At 46.7% G+C, this 19,516-nt stretch overlaps 1 protein-coding gene across 3 annotated transcripts in view; it reads right to left on the bottom strand.

The window, feature by feature from the left end:
• Positions 1–19,516, bottom strand: part of LOC144101692 (uncharacterized) — a 228,278-nt gene that overhangs the window by 2,478 nt on the left and 206,284 nt on the right. For 2 of the 3 annotated variants that reach the window (XM_077634827.1, XM_077634826.1), the window contains 5 exons: positions 18,643–18,736; positions 16,795–16,931; positions 5,415–5,462; positions 2,759–2,794; positions 1,175–1,334 (listed from right to left, as the gene is read on the bottom strand). In XM_077634827.1, the coding sequence (XP_077490953.1) occupies positions 1,175–1,334; positions 2,759–2,794; positions 5,415–5,462; positions 16,795–16,931; positions 18,643–18,736 (475 nt within the window). The remainder of the gene's footprint in view (positions 1–1,174; positions 1,335–2,758; positions 2,795–5,414; positions 5,463–16,794; positions 16,932–18,642; positions 18,737–19,516) is intronic. The other variant, XM_077634825.1, reaches the window with a different exon arrangement.

The raw sequence follows: 19,516 nt of genomic DNA, 5'->3' as shown, positions 1-19,516 counted from the left end.
TCAAAAATAGTTGAGCCACATAGCCGTGGACCCCAGGGTTGCCGCAATTATGGAAAATGATTTGGATAATACTAACAGGTTACACCTCTATAAGTAAAAAGAATACTAACAGCAATAGTCAAAATTGACAGTGGATTACGATAAATGGTAATAGCGAAATTTGAGCGCAGCTGCTCCTGTGGCAGCTACTTTCCAGTAGTTCATTCGTTTGCTTACGCCGTGGAACGTGGCGTTTCGCTCTGCAAATTGGACGATCGGTTACGCCGACAACGGCTACTACGCTGAAGGAAAGAATGGGCGCATTATAGCTGCTCGCTGAAAGTAAGCTATTCAATGTTGCTTAAGGAGCCAATTAGCGTGTTTTATCTTTATTCTGATGCGCCGGAGCACTGACAACACTACCCCAAAAAGTTCGCTCTTATAACATGTGAAGACTAATTTAGAATGCTGGGAATCTTAATTAAATCACACGGTATAAATTAGGCAAGCCAAATTCCGCAGTTGACTGAAAACTAACTTTCCGTCTATGGCTTCGCAACGGCAGTAGACTTCTTTTAGCCGAATCTGTGTAGTGACGCCATGATTATTTCTTTCACATAACATTAGAATTCCCGATGGTGCTGCATCTTAATTATGTCGTTCCAAAAAAGGCCGCAAGCAATCGCTCGTACAGTAGATGTACATGTGCCGACGTTCATTCTCCATCGGCAGAGGTCTCAAAAGTCTAATTTGTGCAATTAAATTTAGGTGATTTGTTCAGATATGGGATTTCCATGAGAATCAACTGCTGTCTTGGTTTTGTTGTTTGGTAAAGCAATGAACGAATATTCGGCAGTGTTTAGTGGGAAACGAAAATATTTTCTTTAAATCTCTCTGTTAAAATGGCTCCGCTCGATTTTGTGCCTCCAAATCTGTGCGTGCAGAGCGGGGTTAAAATTTTGATGCCAAGGTGAAGATTGCTTTCTGACTTGTGTCTTGCCTCAACACGCGTTCTGGAATCTTGTGAGCGATTTCCAGCACTTTCTGAGAGGAAACGAAGCTCATATCTAGGTCTCCGGATAAGGATAAATGCGATAGTGAAAGCATATTAAACCCAAAAATTCTCAGAGGCACGCACAGAGTTCAGCAAAGGCCCCGAGGCCAAGTGCTATATATGCGTGGGCCTGCGACTTACAGCGGAACTTTACTTTGACTGCACCGGCCAGGGCTTGTACAGGAACATTTAATGGCAGGGGAATGCTCGCAGCAATGCCAGCCAGAAGATTATAGATGATGCAGCCGAGAATCTTCTCGAGGACTCGAGGATTCGTGTCAATGAAGGCTTTCAGCAGGCACTGAAAAGAGGCGGTATTGCTATACAAACCGCTGAAAAACAAAACACGCTAAACTTATGCCGGTTTAGTGCCTCAGTTACCACAGCCAGATCTTCGCGAGATACAGTGATTGCAGTCCGCATTTGGCGAAGTCTTTGGCAAGAAACATCACATGGCCCATTTTCTTCGTTTCCACGACCATCCGGTCGGAGACGCGTTCGTCAGATCCTCGTTAGCAGAAACGGTAGCACCACGTTGCAAAGGGAAATGACCCATTGGTTATGTTAGCAGGAAACATTAGCCATAAAACTGGCAACTGATCCGCAGGAAAATTTTTCTTGTCTTATTTGATAGGACACGAATTCATTATTCATATCGCTGACGCTGGAGATATTGGCTCCACATTAAGATAACGGCCCAAGATAATTTATTTTCCTGGCTGTTCCGTATTACCAATTCCTTTTCATAAAGTTAAATTGCTTTGTCACACATTTTCCGCATACCACAGCCGCTGTCGGTCCCCTCAGGTGGTAGCAGTGCTCTCGAACTACGTACATCTGCAGTACACTACGACTGCATGCAATAAGCATAGCACGTGTGTAGTAGCAGTGCACTCAAACGTTTATTACGGTGCACAGAATTTATTTCAATCACACACTGCCTTCTTTACCTTCTCCATTTTTCAATGGAAACCAATTTCGGGACGTCAGATTAGCAAGGTTCCTGCGTGTCAGTAAAAGGGCAGCTTGTGGTGTTTTCCGACGTATTGATATTGTAATCAAATTTATACTGTACTTTTACTGGCTATCCTGACTACTTCCTCCAAGTTTTCTAGCGACGCGCCATCTCGTTCTTCGAGTCTTTGAGTTTCAAACTTGCCGTTTTTTTTCTGACTTTACGGAGCGGTTTTTTAAGAAAAAAATTGCATTTTTGACGTCACAATTTCCGCCGCTTCCAGCCAGAGGAAAATAAAAGCTGAGGTGTGATCAGGGCATGTCAGCCATTTTTTGGTAAGGAATGTCGTATTCTGTCGCGAATTTAACCACGCAACAGGCATGCGAGTGTTTTTGCAGTAATGCTTGTAGCATCAGAACGCGGTCACCTTCAAGGTCGTCTCGTTCTCCGGACATGGATTCGGCGCGCTGTTTTATCTGATGTTAACAGATTCCACTCGCTATTGTCACAAACAGATTGTTGTGCTGGATAAAGGTAAAGATAATAAACATCATGAGGGTAGAAGCTGAAAGTTTTCAAAAAATCCCGGAATTGGCCGAAGAAAAAGTTGGGCGCTCTTCCACTTTCATGTTTCTTCCGGTCATTACAGCTAAATAATATTTGGGATGCGAAGCCTTGCGGGAAGAACACAGTTTATTCCTTGCGGTAACAACCTAATTATAAACGTTTAAAGTAATAGCTTTAGATGTTTATCACTGCCAAAGCCTTACCGATATAGTCTTCATCAACGTATTAGCGAGTGCGTCCTGGAAAAGAGAGAAAATAGAAAGTTTAAAAATACCACAATTTTATAAAACACAGTAGACGTCCGGAAGGAAAAAAAGTCGAGTACCTGTATTTTTCTTATTCCTGTGTAGAAGTCTGTGACAGGATAACAAGTGAGCTTTGCCATTTCAATTTCAAAGTGAGTCCAATTTTTCACTCCAAAATCCCCTTCTTATAGAGCTCGGGCCATCCTTCAGTCGCATAAACACAGTTCGCACAAGCTGCACTTACATGACTGCGACTTCAAAACATCGTATTTCCAAGCGCACATGTTTGAGATCTGTCTCCCCGTTTATGTGCAAAGCATCGAGTCTGGCAGAGTGCTGTTGGTAAGCGCAGTGCACGCTTGGGATGGATCATGTACAGTCATTTTGTGCACAACCGCAGAGGTGTCTAAGGCCAGAGCGTCAGACCGCCAGGCGCGGCTCCTTATAACGTGCGTGCACCTATCGGAGATTTCGATATTAAGAGATAGATGAGGCGCTTGTCGCAGGGCGCTTGTATAAAAAAAGGGCGATAGGAATAGGCCAAAAAGTTTAGTATATACGGGTTGCTGCCAAAGCCGCGGCCTATAATGTAATCAGTGGTCAAGGTACACGCTTAGAGAATATTGATTATAGTAACAATTGGTGCCAATTCTTATTTATTGTTACCTTTTAGGTAACCAAGTTCAGTCTTCCTGGGTGAAAATTTTGAACATTAGAAAATTGTAAGACACTGGTATAGAAATACTAGTGGTAATGAATCCTTATTATGATATGTAGCAAAATCTTTGTTTTAAAGTGTTTCCAGTGATCGAATCGAACAGTTAAGACTGCAACAGAAAATCAATGTGGAATGCTTTTGACGACAACAAAAATGTCAATAGAAAAAAAAAGACTGCCGTGGAGTCATCTGCGGATATAATGATTGCTATTGCGAAATCTTATATGAAAAAATTGAGTTCATAGACGGTTTCCCGCTCAAAAATGCTTTTGTCCAGAACACCTGGGTACGAATTGGTGGCCACTCGGTATGGGCGCACCCAGATACCGCTACCACCTGCAAAGGCCCGCTGAGCGGCACTGGGGCTAAAATCGTTTTAAACCGCAGTTTCCCAACTAGCACAACCTTGCAGTTCTGTATAGCGCCGTCCCGTCCGCCGCGTCACGGGAACGCATTCCGTAGTCCTATTATTTTCATGTACTCAGTTTTCCTATACTCAAGAAGTCCACTATCTGTCCTGTATTTGCTCCGACACGCTCTCATGATTTTTTTGCCCCATCTTTATGAGTTCGATAGGCCGGAAAATTAATTCAACAGTCTCTCGTCGCATTCCTGCAAACGCGGCTGCAAACGAAGCTTAGACAAAAGATATCTTACGCCGCTTAGTGGACCGCCTGAAAACCTGGATATTTTGCCAGTAAAAGAAAAGATAGATTGGCATCTATTCCTCGTTTCATGAGGATACTAAAATACCACATAGGGTGATAAAGCAATTTGTGGCACGTTTTAGCCCTGAAACTGCCACTCATAAGAAGAGCTAATGACAAGCGTGCCAGTTCGTGCCAAACTGGCTTGGATGGAGGGCGCATCTCACGCTTTTTAATTCCACAGTGCAATAGTACGTCGAACAAAAAGCTTCAGCGCTTAATAAGTTCATTTGAAACCATATGATAGCGTAAATCACGTTAGGCAACACTTCGTTTTCGGAAACTTAGATTCTGTTCCTATATCTTGCTAGCCTTATCTGTTTTGGCAGTAAAAGCATTTAATGCTCGGAGTATTCTCGATTTGGTGCCATGACCTAGCAAGACAACGTGATCATCGTTTTGAAGTAAAAGGCGCAGTATACAACAACGAGGAATCCGCGCCAAGAAACTGCCTTGATGACCCCGTAAATTGGCGGCTAATATACACGATATTGTCGATAGTATTGGTGCTTATGAGTTGTTTTAGTTTGCAACAATTGCGCTTTCAATACAGGCAGCGTCTTTGCCATTTAACACGGTACTGTAGTAATACCGTCGAGCTTCAGTTGTGCAACACTGTCCAATTATGATTTAATTATAAAGGCCTCCTCAGAACGAAATGTAGAGTGTTGCAGCGCTTGATCTTCTATTGATGAGCTACGAGAATTCGTTCAAAAATTAAGTTCTACCAGAAAACTACGGGCACAAAAAGCAATGTCTAACCAGGGCCCTAACACTCTGGTCATTGCACTTACTTCCATTGCGGCTACGTTGCCGCACATACTGGAATACCTTACTGGAATACTTCCTGAGAAGACCATAACGGAAATATAAGCTTGTTGGCGCCAATGCTGCATAGCACGCCACCATCGACTCGCGCGCGCAAAAGCGTGGAAGCCATCTTCGTTGAGGCATTTTGCCCTGTGAATATCTTGCTCCTCAAGTTTGGGAAAACATTGTTTCACATATTAAATGGACAACATGCGAAAATCCGTATCTTTTAATTTAGTTTTGCGTATGGTTTCTGCAACCTATACCCCCGTCAGTTTTTTTTTCCTTCATCTAGCTATAAATTGCAAACTGCTACTTGATGCTTTAATGGAGGCAGAATTGTGCAAAGCTGATTATGGGTTTGAATTTCTGTGCTTACCGTCACTTTAGTGGGTGCAGTGCACACAAGCGGACCGAAGTTGAAGCACTGGAAGTGAATGAGAGGAATCAGAAAGCATGAAGACACCTTATTACGTGTTTCTTATTCATGCCATGTGGCGACCTGGGCCGCAAGAATTATTAGATCACGGCGTCACTTCTAAGAACCCCGATATTGAAATTAACACTAATATCATTGCATAATGAACACATTATGCGGTGGTCGACCGTATGTAGTTCTTGAGGAAAGTGAGATGGAGATCCTCTTTACTAGTCCCCGGAGAGATTAACCTTTAATTTACCTAACAGTAAACTTATGGCGACGGGGCGGTAGATGCAGTGCGAACCATTAACACAAAGCTTTCGCCTAGTTACAGGCATATATACAATTTTCATATCGGAGGTATAAGTATAGTGTTTTCAAACTACTTTAATATTGCTTTGCATCTAATTATCTGTAAATCTGTGTATGTCAGGGTCCAAGTACTGCAACCAGGTTGAGGAGCGAATCCTTGAAGTATACCGAATTGTTGTTTCAATGTTCGCCGCGACGGACGCGGGTTCGTGGTTAGTTCAATGTTCTGTGTGCGCTGAATACCATTGACGCTGAATGGCCTTAGATAAAAAATTTCTACGCTCTTTTCTTCTGCATTACGGACAATGTTTCAAAGAGGGCGACGGACTTAGAGACCTTCAGGATTTGCCCCTGTGGCCACTTAATGAACGGGCTCGTTCCACGTGGGCTCCGTATTGAGAAAGGCACGCCTAGAACCACAGAAGAACATCGCTACACACCTGGCGTTTCTGAGGCTGAATCCACGTTTTCGATCAATACAATTCAAGCCGAATAAAAAGTCTTGTTTTCGCATATGGATGAAAAAAACTTTCAAAACCTTGCACACGAATGATGCCAGCTTTCTCCTTAGATAACATTGTAACGTGCAACGCGCGGAACCTCCGGAGCAGACGGAAAGCTGCGGTGGTCCCTAAGTGGTCCAAGCGAGCGAGCGAGAGAGAACCAACTTCTTCCTCTACGAATGCTGGCGCTACTTCTGCTTCTACTACAATTGCTACAATGGCACGTATCACTAGCCCCCTCTTCTTCAGCATCGACACGATGCGGCTAGGCGGAAAGAGTCAGCAAAAGGGTAGGACACAGCTGCAGTGAACCGCCGTTCGGTCAGGTAGCCTGATGTGGTAAGGCTTCATGCGAACAATGTGCACGACTTTAGTACGGTGAGACTGGCGCGATGAGCAAGCCGCTGGGGCGGGAGCAACTGCGTACGTCACATCACTGATGCGGCGCACTACTTCGTAAGGGCCGAAGTATCAGCGCAGCAACTTTTCAGAAAGTCCGCGGCGACGAGCAGGCATCCAAACCCACACGAGGTCGCCGGGCGCGTAACTGACGAAGCGGCATCCGAGGTTGTACCTAGCGGGGTCAGTCTCCTGTTGACGGTTAATTCGCAGGCGGGCCACTTGCCGCGCTTTCTCATTACGCTGTACCAAGGTGTCATAGTAGAGGTCAGCGTCAGTACCGCAGTAGAGGTCAACTGGCAACATATATTCCAACGGAGTGGTCACCTGCCGACCAAAGACAAGCTGAAAGGGGGTCAGTCGAGTTGTCTTCTGCAGGGCGTTGTTGTACGCAAACGTTACGTTACGGCAGAATGGTGTCTCAAGTTCTGTGCTTAACGTCACCAGACATAGATCTGCGGGTGATAGCCCGTAGCACGTCGATGGTTGGTGTGCGTCAGAATCATCACGGACTGGTTAAGGGGGCTGTGAAAACTGTCGTGCGGTCAGTAACAACAACGGCGGTGGCTTCATGATGCAAGAGAATGTTGTGGACGAAGAACTGCGCCACTCCAGCAGCAGCGCCTTTGACAGAGGACGTCGTCTAAGCGTAACGTGTCAGTTAGTAAGCCGCAACGATGATCCAACGCTTTCCAGACAAAGACTTCGGAAAAGGACCAAGGAGGTCCATGCCGACTTGGTGAAAAGGGGTCTTCGGTGGATCGATGGGGTGAAGAAATCCGCCTGATTTCAATAGAGGAGTCTTCCGACGTGGGCAGTCACGGCATGTTTTTACGTAAGCCCGCACCGATGGGGGTAGCCTGAGACAATAATACTTTTGTTAAATCCGTGGGAGTGTGCTCCTCACTCCAAGGTGGCTGGCGGTTGGTGCATCCTGACAGGCACTCAAAATCTCTGGCCGCAACTGTTACCGTTCGACAAGTAGGAATGCTTCTTTGTTGGCAAAGTTCTGCTTGTAGAGAACACCAGTTCGTAAAGTGAAGATGTGGAGCCCGCGACGCGGAATGCGAGCGTCAAAGCCTTCCAGGTAATCGATGAGCGGCGCGAACTCTGAGTCCACCCGCTGAAGCTGCTCCATTTGGGTGGTACTAACAGCGCCCAGAAAAGGAAAATCGTCGGCGGTTTCGGCTCTACCTATTGTGATAGGCGCGCGTTAAACAGCCCGCATCCTGATGCTTACGGCCCCATTTGTAGACGACTGTTAAATCGTATTCTTGCAAGCGTCAGCTCAATCTAGCCAAGCGTCCTGAGGGGTCTTTGAGGTTCGCCAGCCAGCATAAGGAGTGGTGGTCGCTTACCACACGGAAGGGTCGCCCGTAGAGGTACGGTCGAAACTTGCTGATGGCCCATATCACTGCCAGACATTCTTTCTCCATCGTAGAATAATTGGTCTCGGAGCGCGTAAGTGTTCGACGAGCAAGAGTTATGACTCGATCTGCACCGTCTTCCCACTGGATCAATACCTCACCAAGGCCAACATTGCTGGCATCAGTGTGGATGTCTGTGGCAGCGTGTTCATCGAAATGGCCGAGTATCGGACTTTGTACAGGGCTGAGAAGCTCGACAAATGCAGCCTTTTGGTCGCTTCCCCACAGGAGGGGCGCGTCGTCGCGATTCAGTGAGTTTAACGATTAAGCGATTCTCGAGAAATCCTGAACAAAGCGCCTATTATAGGAGCACAGGCCCAAAAACCGGCGAACGAACTTCTTGTCAGTTGGGCGTGGAAAACCTTGTCTTGTCTTGTCAGGGCCCGGGCGAACACATTGCGCACTGACAACATGACCAAGAAAGCGCAGTTCGTCAAAAGTAAAATTGAATTTCTCGGCTTAGATGGTGAGTTTCGCAGATTCGAGCGCTTGTAGCACGATGCGCAACCACTCCATGTTTTGGTCAAAGGTGGTCGGAAATATATCGACTTCGTCCGGGTACACCATGCAGGACTACCACTTCAAGCCGGAGAGAACTGTGTCCATCATGCGTTAAAAAGTGGCCGGCGCTGAGCAGAGACCAAATGGGAGCACCTTAAACTCATCGAGGCCATCGAGCGTCACGAAAGGAGTCTTCTTCCTGTCTCTCGTCCACTTCCCTTTGACATACCCGCCTTTAAGATCTAATGATGAGAAGTATTAGGCGTCCCGTAATACGTCGAGCGCGTCACCTGTCCTGGCCAGCGGGTAAACGTCCTTCTTGGTCTATTAGTCAACACAGAAACACAGAGGATTGTTCTTTTTTTGAAAAGAACCACAGGCGATGCCCATTTGCTGGAGGACGGCTGAATGACATTGTCTGGAAGTATCCCGGCAACCTTATTCTGAATGCCTTCTAGATCCGTCGGGGAAACACGGTATGGGCGCTGGCAGACTGGTCGTGTAGTCTCATCAGTGATGATACGGTGCTTGGCGAGTGGAGTTCGTCCAACCTTCGAGCACGTAGCGAAACAGTACGCAAAGTCTTCCAAGAGGTCCGACAGACCATTCTGAACCGATGGCAGGGCCGGATTTATTTTGATTGAGTGAAGAACGTGGTGTGGGCCAGAAATGTCTGAATTGGGTCCTCCCACGGTGCACAAACCTGGGACCTCATCAACGTCGTGGAGGAAGGCAATAGCCATGCTTTTCCCGCGGTGCTGATATTCGTTTGCAAAGTTGGTCAGGTGTACGTGGGTACGGCCATCACGTAGTTCGACGAGGCCTCTTGCAACGGCAAGTCATCGCTCAAGCAGCAGTGGTGTATGGCCGTCAGCCAGGCCCTCGTAGTCGTGAAATAGGTCATTCCGCACGAGCACCAGAACACTGCACCGCGGCGGCATCGTGATGTCATTCTCGACCATGCGCAAAGCATTGCCGCTGGGATCTCGGCAGTCAGAGTGGGCCATGGTCTCATTGGTCGAGAACGTGACACGTGCGTCCTGAAAGTCAATCACAGCGCCGTTCGCCTGCGGGAAGTCGATCCCCAGAATCAAGTCTCTGGAACACTCGGGGAGCGCGGCAAATTGACCAACGTACCTGAACCCATGAATTCCAACTCTAGCCATGCGCTTGCCCACAGAGGAAATTAAGTGCCCACTAGCGGTGCGAATGTGGGTCCCCGCCCACAGTGTCCGAACCTTTTTAAGTTCTCCAGCAAAGGAACGGCTCATAAAAGAATAATCAGCACAGGTATCGATGAGCGCGGTATTCTCAGTGCCATCAATCGGCACATGCAAATCGAAAGCAGCGTACCGCATACTGTCGCTGCCGCTCTGTCCAGAGATCGTCGATTCGAGCGTTTCTCAATAGAGGATCTTGACACATCCCGACGGCAGCGGTCTTGCCACCAGAGGTCGCTGGTGTTAGGTTTCCTGACGCGGACTCGGCGAGCGACGGCCAGCAGAGCTACTCTGCCGGCTGGGGCTGGATGCGCGATAGCAAGGCGAAGGCGAACGGGACTCGCACCTTCAAGTGTGGACAGGGTTCTGACTCGTCCAAAGATGCTCCGCAATCTTATGCGGTCGTTCGCCGTTCTGAGGACAAGGTGCGTCGGGACGAAAGCTCGGTAGAGGTGAACGGGCTGTCCACACTGGTAGCAGAGAGGCCTACGGTCCTGTGTACGCCACAAATCCGACTTCTGAGCGCGTGGCCCAGCTGTAGCAGATGCGATTCCATAATATGGGGCGATGCGACTAACTGGATACGTCGGGGTAATGCCGTAGCCAGGTGCGGTTGCTGGACTTGTGCCGGTGTTGCTCACGGCAGGCGTCGGGGTAATGGGACCGACCGTATTCAGCCGTGCGACGTACAACGGATGCGCACGTGTGTCTGTCATCGAACCGGGACGGCGCTTCGGGAACAGGAGGCGTCTGCGCAACCTGCCGCACTTCGTCCCTGACGACTTCTGTCAGCGCTGCCAGCGGCGCAGGGGAAACCTGGCCCAGACGGATCCGTTGGAGCTCCTCTCGGACAACTGAGCGAATCAGTTCGCGCAAGGGGTCTCACTGCCGCCGAGACGACGAAAAGGCTTCGGGCACCATGCTGTTGATCTCCCGATTGTATTGGCGGGCCCGCTGTTGGAGCCTCGTCTCTATGGTCGTCGCCTCCGTAAGAAATTCCGCTACAGTACGGGGCGGGCTGCGCAAGAGGCCCGCGAACAGCTCCTGCTTAATCTCAGGCATGAGATGACGAAGCTTCTTCACCTCCGTCATGTTTGTGTCAGCGTGCTTGAAAAGGCGGCCCATGTCTTCGAGATACATATGCGCACACTTTCATTTGTGCGCTCATTTCGGGAGTGCAGCGCAGCTTCATCCTTCTCCCGGCGCTCGGTATATGAGAATGTGGCCTGGAGATTCCGGCAAAACGTCTCCCATGTGAGAAGGATAGTCTCCTGGTTTTCAAACGACATCCGGGCAGACTCTTCCAGAGAAAAATATGCATTATTAAGCTTGCGTTCGTCGCTCCAGCCGTTGTAGCGGCCGACCCGCTCAAAGGTCTTCATCCAATCCCCAGCGTCTTCGAACATGTCGCCATAAAAAGATGGCGGTGTTCGCCGCGGGTGGCAATGGTTCGGCGCCAGAGGCCGAGTGTCAGTGGCCATGGCAGCTGGAGTCGACGGGCTAGGCTGGATAGGCGCCGGGGGGAGGGGAGGTGTTTGTGGCCTTGTTAGTTGGACTCGGCAGCCGAGGCTGCGTCGTTCTTGTGAGCGAGGGAAGGGGCCCAAACTCAGGCGACTCTCCGCGGATACGGCGGCTGAGTCGTTGGTGAACATGTGTGAGGTCCGCAGTAACGCTGAACGGAGTGCGCAGGTCGGGAAGAGTACCCAGTACTGCTTCACTAAACTGTAAAATGCAACGCGTAGAACCTCCAGAGCAGAGCCGGAAAACTGCGGTAGTCGTTGTTGTTGTTGCCTCCAAAACGATGGCGCATATCCACGGTAGGAGATTGGCCAATGTTTGGTGCAGATCCAACCAGGAAAAAACTCATCCAGGTTTACCTCAAGCGGCTCATACATTTAGTGAAATCTGAGAGACAAAAGAAAATCATGATGTTTGAGAGATCTCGAGAAATCAGAATGAAAATCGAGGAAACAAAGCGGTGTGGGTTGAATAACTAAATTTTAAAGAAAAATAACAAAGAAAATAATTTTGAGAGGAAAGTAAAGGCATCGAGAAGGTAACACAAAAGACTCCTGGTTTCAATAATATACTTGTGAAGAAGCTGACACACCTGCCTAATGGCATGCTCTTTGATGGTTGCATTGAAGGAGAGGAGGACGGGAAGAGTTAACGACAGCCCTAATTGAGCGAGAGGATTTTGCAGAAACTGAATTCTCTGCCGTGCAAACCACCGGCAGTAGAGGATGAAATTATCTATCGTTTCAACGTCCCCGCATGACGCACATAGATTCGACGGCGTGAACCCAGAACGGCATAAATTTAGATTAAGGTGAAGAATCCTGCAGCGCAACAGCGTCATGGAAACCTCACATTGTCTTAATGCGCGAGAACGTATGCTCCATGGGAATTTTATATGTTCGAAATCCGCTGTACCAAAAATGGGCTGATGGCTCAGGCAATGGTGTATTTGGTAACATTCATAACGGGACGTTGTCCGCAGGGTGAGGTTCGGAACGACATGGGCAACAGGCCCATTGATGGCTGATTTTGCTATGAAATCGACCATCGAATTTGAAGCAATGCCACAGTGCCCTGCGATCCACTGAAAACGCACCTCTTGGACATGACGTCGCACAATATACATTAGCATCGGTACAAGAAACTAGTTGCCGAACTTTCTAGCGCTGCCAAGACTGAGAGACAGTCCGAGAGAATGATAACTTGAAAAATATTGCGGGTAACGTTTTGAAGGGCCAAACCGTGGAAGCCGGTTTCCGTGGTCTGAGAGCGCGAGCGATAGAGAACCAATTTCTTCCTCTACGATGTTTTCTTCCTGTTCAAGTCCGGTCTGCATCTGTTCCCACTAACGATAGAAGTTCCTGGTCAAGACGGTATGCGGTGGTCCCTAAGTTGTTGTTTCCTTTGCGACATGGCACATACCCACGACGGGGAATTGGCTAGGGTTCAGTGGGGAGAACCCAAAGAGGGTAAACTAGAGCCAAGCTACTGATTGTGCCTTGGGTGAAATTTCAGAGTAATTAAAAAGAAAAGGAAAAAACAAAATATCGGAAGAGAATATCTGGTAATAGAATATATGAAAATACCCAACTGCTCTTTGCCTAAGTGGTGGCTGATCACGCGAGCGAGAGAGAACCAACTTCTTCCTCTACGAAGGCAGGCGCTACTTCTGCTTCTACTACAATGGCTACAATGGCACGTATCAATATTCAGCACCTTTATGCATCAAGCCGCGTCCAAACAGTCCGGTTTCCGTTATATTTCTGGCAGTATGTGCATATAGCCGTTCAAAATTTTATGCCACCGTCTCTTTAGCTCGCAGGAAAAGGTACAGCACAAAGTAGACAGGACTAAAGGAGCGGACAGACACAGGTGCTGATTCACGACTGATGATTTTATTGCTATAGTGGCGCAATAAATAACAGACTCTAAGCACAATCAACTGTGGCATTGCAATGCTGATTGAGTACGTAAACAAAAAGGAAAGAAGGAAAGAAGTACAACCAGCACTAGTCACTTTGGCGCTGAGATAATCATTTTTTTTTGAGTGAGCGCAAGAGATGGCTTGTTCACGCACTTTTAATTCTCTTGATGAATATAATTATGAAATGCCGTAAATATTTACAACGTGAAATACCACATAAGGCATCTATTAGACGAGCCGCAATTCCATTTACATGTCAACAGCCTTCACTCGCTCGTTTCCTACTGCAAAAAATGTAGTCTGAAGCGAAAACTTCATTATAGTCGATATTCATCACCTGCCATTCGTACTCCGTATAGTTACGACGCCAGCTGCACGGCCACACTAGGTCAATCTCTGTGGGTCAGTCGTCGGCGAACGGATTTTTTGCGTTGTTTTTACGCCTGTCACACTTGGACGAAATCAGAGGCCCGCCGGTGGTCGGTGCAGAGCGGTGTGGTCTTGCGGCAGTCGGCCGGCACGATGCCTCGCTGTCCGCACCAATCAATAGCCGTCGCCGTCTTCAGTTCAACCCGCCTACAGCCCCAGCACGCGTGCTCTCGTTCGCGCGATGTTGATTTCAATATATGGTTGCCATTTCTTTCGGGCTCCTTTTCATAAATAGCTTGTGTACTACCTAAACGAGCAATCCGGAAAAATAGTATACAATTTAGCATTTACAGACTATGCAATATGTCCTCCCAATAATGGGCCAATGGCATTGATGGCTCCCAACCGCTACTGTTGTTACATATGGGCGTACAAACATACACTGCTCGTTTAGATGTCATACAACATGGGTGTACAAGCAGATACTGCTCGTTTACATGTCATACAATGCCAGCTGAGCTCTACTTATGTTAAATATTCTCTTGCCATCTTCATAGGTAGTAGTGTCAGTGGTCGGGCATGTCGCCCACGACCGGTGCTTCCCACTAATTCTATCAGCTCACTCTGAAGTTGCTAATAATTCATTTTAAATATTTCAACCAGTAGGATCTTCGGTGACCGTTTGCATTAAAAAGCGCCTGAGTTTTCTTTCCTAAAACGCCGCCCACTGTACCTTCCGGTAGACTTCAGCATTGCTGTGCAGGCCACGTCACACCAGAGTTTCCCAATATATACTCGCGCACGGTTTGACGTTGAGAATCAGGAATTTAAGGTCACTGTTCGAGAATCTACACCGGATGACCGCTTGCAGTTGCTAAACTTGTGCATTTGCTATCTACAATCGCCGAAATTAAATTCACGAGTCCTAGAATGTGTAGCTTTCGCGTATGTTGTTCGGCGTCCAATATTTTGAAATGTGTAAATTTGAATCGCTTTTCACAAGCATGCGCATATTTCGAGGCAAAATTGAAGCCACGTGTTTCTTGTCGCGCTACCACCCGTTTCGTTTTTCCTCTACAGCTTCGCGCACTTGGGATAGGAAGCGCAGAGACTTTCTCTGTCGCGCCTGTGTGCACGGAGCGTCATGCCGACACGTAATTAGTGTTCGGCATGGTTCTAAGGCAGACAAGAGACAGTATTTTAACGCGCGAAATCGCACCAAACATCAATTTGAGCGATAATATAATAGCCGCGGGTTTGATATCGGCCGCGGATGTCGAATTTCCATGGAAGGCGAATGACAGAAGCCCGTGTACTAAGCGATGCCGGTTCACGTTACAGAGCCGCAGGCGGCCGAAATTTTCAGAGCCCTTCACTACGGCTTGTATCATAGGCTTAGTCGATTTGTTACGTTAAACCTCCCAAACCATAAACACAAGGATAGCGGAATGGATTCCTTTGCTGTCTGGAAAGCACCGGCCTCCTCTGACGATCCACTTTGGTAGACGGTATAGCGCCGCAACGCGTCAGCCGTGAGCTGCATGTGAGGCTCTCCAAAAGCGTTACCAGATGTTTCGTGAACAAAAAGACATCGAAGGACTGTGGTCCTTCTCATTTCGAGTGACCGTGTCATTTTACCTACGCTCTCTGCGCCGAATTTCATGCAGGGGTCTACCCTGAGAGAGGGCCGCGTGCTAAACCAAATGTAGGTTAAAAATGCAGGTTCCAGGCTTTACTTAATCATACTGCACATCCTAGTAGCGACACAGGAATCGCTTTGGATTTCATGTTTCACTGACGCGATAGCAGTGATTTTTTTTTTGTTCCAGTCAACGCCGGTTGTTTTTGTGCTAAGACAAAAAGAAATATTTTCCTGATATTTCACAGAGTTCTCTACAACGTCGTCAATCTTCTTTTCAAAACCATCTTGAGACCGAAAATTGTAATAAAGCGATAAAATTCCCAAATTGAAACCCTATTGACTATCTTGCCGAACATACCGTGTAAACCCGCAAATGACGAATGCACCCAGCCGTGTGAAAGCAATAGAGTAGAAGCCATTGAACCTGTAGGCGCAAGACTAGATTAACGACGGTAGTTGTATATGCCTCTCCTGGTGATTTGCGGTTGAGGCATTTTCTTCCAACAGTGCAAAGTGGCAGCGAAAGTGGTGCACGGCTTGGAAACAACGTGTGATTTTTTTTTTTGCCTGTGAACGAGACTCCGTTGTCCCTGAAAAGCACACTGATGCATTTGTGGAAATGTTACCCTAGATTCAAAAGGTAGCAGAGTAGTATCCACTTCTTTGAAAATAAATGTATAGCGCGAAGCCAGTCCTTCACTGCTAAATCTTCCAAAAGCATCCACTAGCGTAGCCTTTACTGCGGTATTTAAGACAATTCGTTTTCATTGCGACCTCTCTTGGAGGCGATCAGCCTGGGTCGTTAGCCGTAAGCTTCATCGGTTAGATAAGCCATCCGCGTGATAATATAACATTCATTACGGCAAATGATGATAAACTTTTGTGCCCCAAGGGCATCTGTGGCCAAAGAGCGCCATGGTACAGGGTTTTTCTTTTTCTCATGGTGGGGTCAAAAACCCATTTGCCAAGCATTTGACCCTAAAGAAGCCGAGCACCAGGCAGGGGAAGGCTTGTATCCATTGTATCATCACTGTTTACCCTGCAGCACCGGGGATTGAACCCCGCACCTCCCGCATGTAAGGCAGATGCCCAAACGACTAAGCCACCTCTGGGGTTATATAACATTCAAATTACGAAAAGCTGAGTGTCAGACTGCACTCTGAGCGTCGGCGTACTCCGTTGTCGTCGATCAAATGACCAGATGGACATGTAACATGCTGCGAATTGCACCTTTGCTCCTTTTCTATTATATCCGTCTCTACATTCATCCTCGTTTGCATGTGCCGGGTTGCCAACAAGCCACTGCCTTGTCGGACCTCTGCTTATCCATTAAGGAACAAAAGGTTAGGGACAAAGGATAACAGCAGTTGTTGAAGTTAAGGCTGCGATGTGTGCTTTTTATGTGCAGTACAGAAAGCATTTGGTGAGAGGACCACGACTTTAGAGCTGTAACTTAACGTGCCAGCCACCGGCCCATAACATCACCGGCAAGTAAGAAGGAAAACGAAGAAGACTTCGCTTACCTGAGCAGTTTCGGCGTTATTAGGAACAGAAACAGGAATTGGTACTGCCCCGCAGGTCGCAGTTGTGGTTGGGGGAAAGAGTGGTATGCATCCCGGCACGTTGTTCTCAACGCAAAAGGGGTCTAAGTTCGGGATAGCTGCAGCACGAAATTGCGACACAGCAATATATAAATAGCGCTCTTCGTTGTTGGGGTGAACAATGGCTTTGCAGGATTCTTGCACACAGAACTCTTTTGTCATAAATGGTGCAAACCCCCCTTTCACCCTGGAAATGTCCAATGCCCGTTACAGAGAACACACATTCGCAACGGAGGTAGTAGTTCGTTAGGTATAGGTATATATCAAAGTGCACAGGGAACGTGAGTTATCCCGAACGAATATAAGGGCAGCGAACTAAAATTGCTTGTTATCCAATGCTTATTCAAGAAGAGTGTTCGGTCAACTGGCTATATTGAACCTTTTTCCGTGCTTGTCATTCTTGAGGTCACTTAGTCTGACGATATTTTCGAGGAGCAACCTTTAGGAACGAAAGCCCTGAATACGCGTATCGGCGAGGAATCTATACGGCATGATATATAAAGTATTATCCACCTGAATGAAGTCCCGGTCTCGGGCTCATTTCTGTTCGAAACAGAACCAGTGATGTTAAATAAATGTTTTCGCAGTTTACAGGAAAGTCAGACCATGCAAGCACGCTAAATGCATCCCCAAAAAATCGGGAGCACAATATAGGGCAACCTGTGTACTGCATAAAGACAAGTGTTTATAGCAAACTCTCTATTTAGCCAAACAAAACTGAACCCGAAAAACCTATAATTATAGAAATATTTGCTCACTAACACAATTTCTGCCAAGAATCTGATATAAAAAATAGAGCGCGATTTTCACCCTTCAATTTCTGAGCTTTCATTCACACAGCGCTAAAACGAACGCGGACTAGAGGGGAGACACCAGGGCTTTGTGAATGAAAGCATGAAATAACAACTCGCCCAGCAACGGATTCTAAGCAGTTTCTGAGACATCAAAAACATGTAAACGATAGGCATTGTATAAATACAGTCCCAGTAATAACTGTTTTGTATTTCTCTGATAAAGAGAGTCGATTAGTCACGGACAATCTTAGGTTATTTTAGACTATTTTTGTGTCACAGGCAGCGTACAAAGGCGAGGACTGACTGCAAGAAAGGCGGCAAAAAGGAAATAGCATCTTGCAGAACGAGGGGTAGCTGAGAACAAGGCTGGATGCTTTAACCATTTGAGGAATAGCGTTTTAAAGAGCACCATTTTGTTACCTTTGTGGACGAAGGGAGTAGATAAGCTTTTGTGTCACTAAATAAATGATAAATAACGTGCAACATTTGCTGTGATCTATCAACAGCGTTAATTTATAAAATCGTATTCAATCCCATCAAAATCCGGACTCTAGAACACTTTGGAATGAATTGCGTTCACAGGCGCACAAAGCGACATTTGTTGTGGTTTCTACGCGTGTATAAATAGTGCCACAGAAAGCACTAGTGGCGCAGAAAATTTATGGTAATAAAAGTTCGAACCGCCAATTGGTATTCAGAGTGATATTAATTAATAGAAATGTATAGCTCGATACATGAAAAATATACTTAGTCACAATGCTGAAGTAGTATCAATGATATAGTATTTGATTACTTGTTAACAATTGTTAGTGATTGTGATTTTTCTGAAGAATACAGAGAAAGGATTTAAGAAATTATGAATTGCAATATCAGCCATCGTAGGAATTCAAATGAATTTATTTCAATGATACATGATGGGGATGAGGTAAAAGCCGCATTCGCAGTCGTTTATTTACCTTTAACTTAACATACTTACGTAGGCCTTTTTGGCCGAAGACGATTCTGATCACCTCCACGATGATGGCCACGGCACCCACAGAATTCAGGTTCGACACCCCTTTTAATAGGCACTGCGAAAGAACAGCGGTTTCGTTTTTATAGGTGGAAGCAGTATATAGGGGCTTACAGTTAGAAAATTCGAGTCATTGTTATTCTGTAAGCATCGCTAACGGGCGCGCTTTTTGCTTTTATTCCTGAATTGTTTGCCAGTGAACGAAAAGTGAATAGAGTACCAATAATGAATGGTGGGTATAAAAATTTACATGCAAAAAACCAAAGTAACTTTAGACGTCTTGAAAGTAAAGACAGTTCACAAATGGTAGCTAGGGGCTGGAGGTGGTAAGGAAATGCGTCTACTTCAGGCAGGTATGCTAAGGGCGCATATGGCAGGTTCTCTCAGATCGTGAGTTGCAGTTTACGAATATCCGTCAAGAGAAAAAGTATGAAATAACTGTATATTACCGGTACTCACCTACGGGGCAGAAACGTAGATGCTAACGAAAACAGCTCAGCTTAAGCTAAGGACGACGCAGTGAGCTATGGAATAAAAAAATGATATGTGTACGATTAGATACCGTAAGCAGGTGGAGTGGGTGAAGGAACAAACGCGGTTTAATGACATCCGAATCGAAATCAAGACGAAGAAATTGGCTTGGGCAGGGCATGTAATGCGAAGGCAAGATAACCGCTGGTCCTTAAGGGTAACGGAGTGGGTTCCACGGGAAGGTAAGAGTAGCAGGGGGCGGCAGATGGTTAGGCCGGCGGATGAGACTGAGAAGTTTGTGGGGGTGTGCTGGCCACAGTTGGCAAAGGACTGGGTTAATCGGAGAGACATGGGAGAGCTCTTTGCA

The sequence above is a fragment of the Amblyomma americanum genome, chromosome 8, assembly GCF_052857255.1.
Source record: "Amblyomma americanum isolate KBUSLIRL-KWMA chromosome 8, ASM5285725v1, whole genome shotgun sequence".
NCBI lineage: Eukaryota > Metazoa > Arthropoda > Arachnida > Ixodida > Ixodidae > Amblyomma > Amblyomma americanum.
The sequence above is the reverse complement of the archived record's forward strand: the minus strand, read 5'-3'. Positions and strand labels throughout refer to the sequence as shown.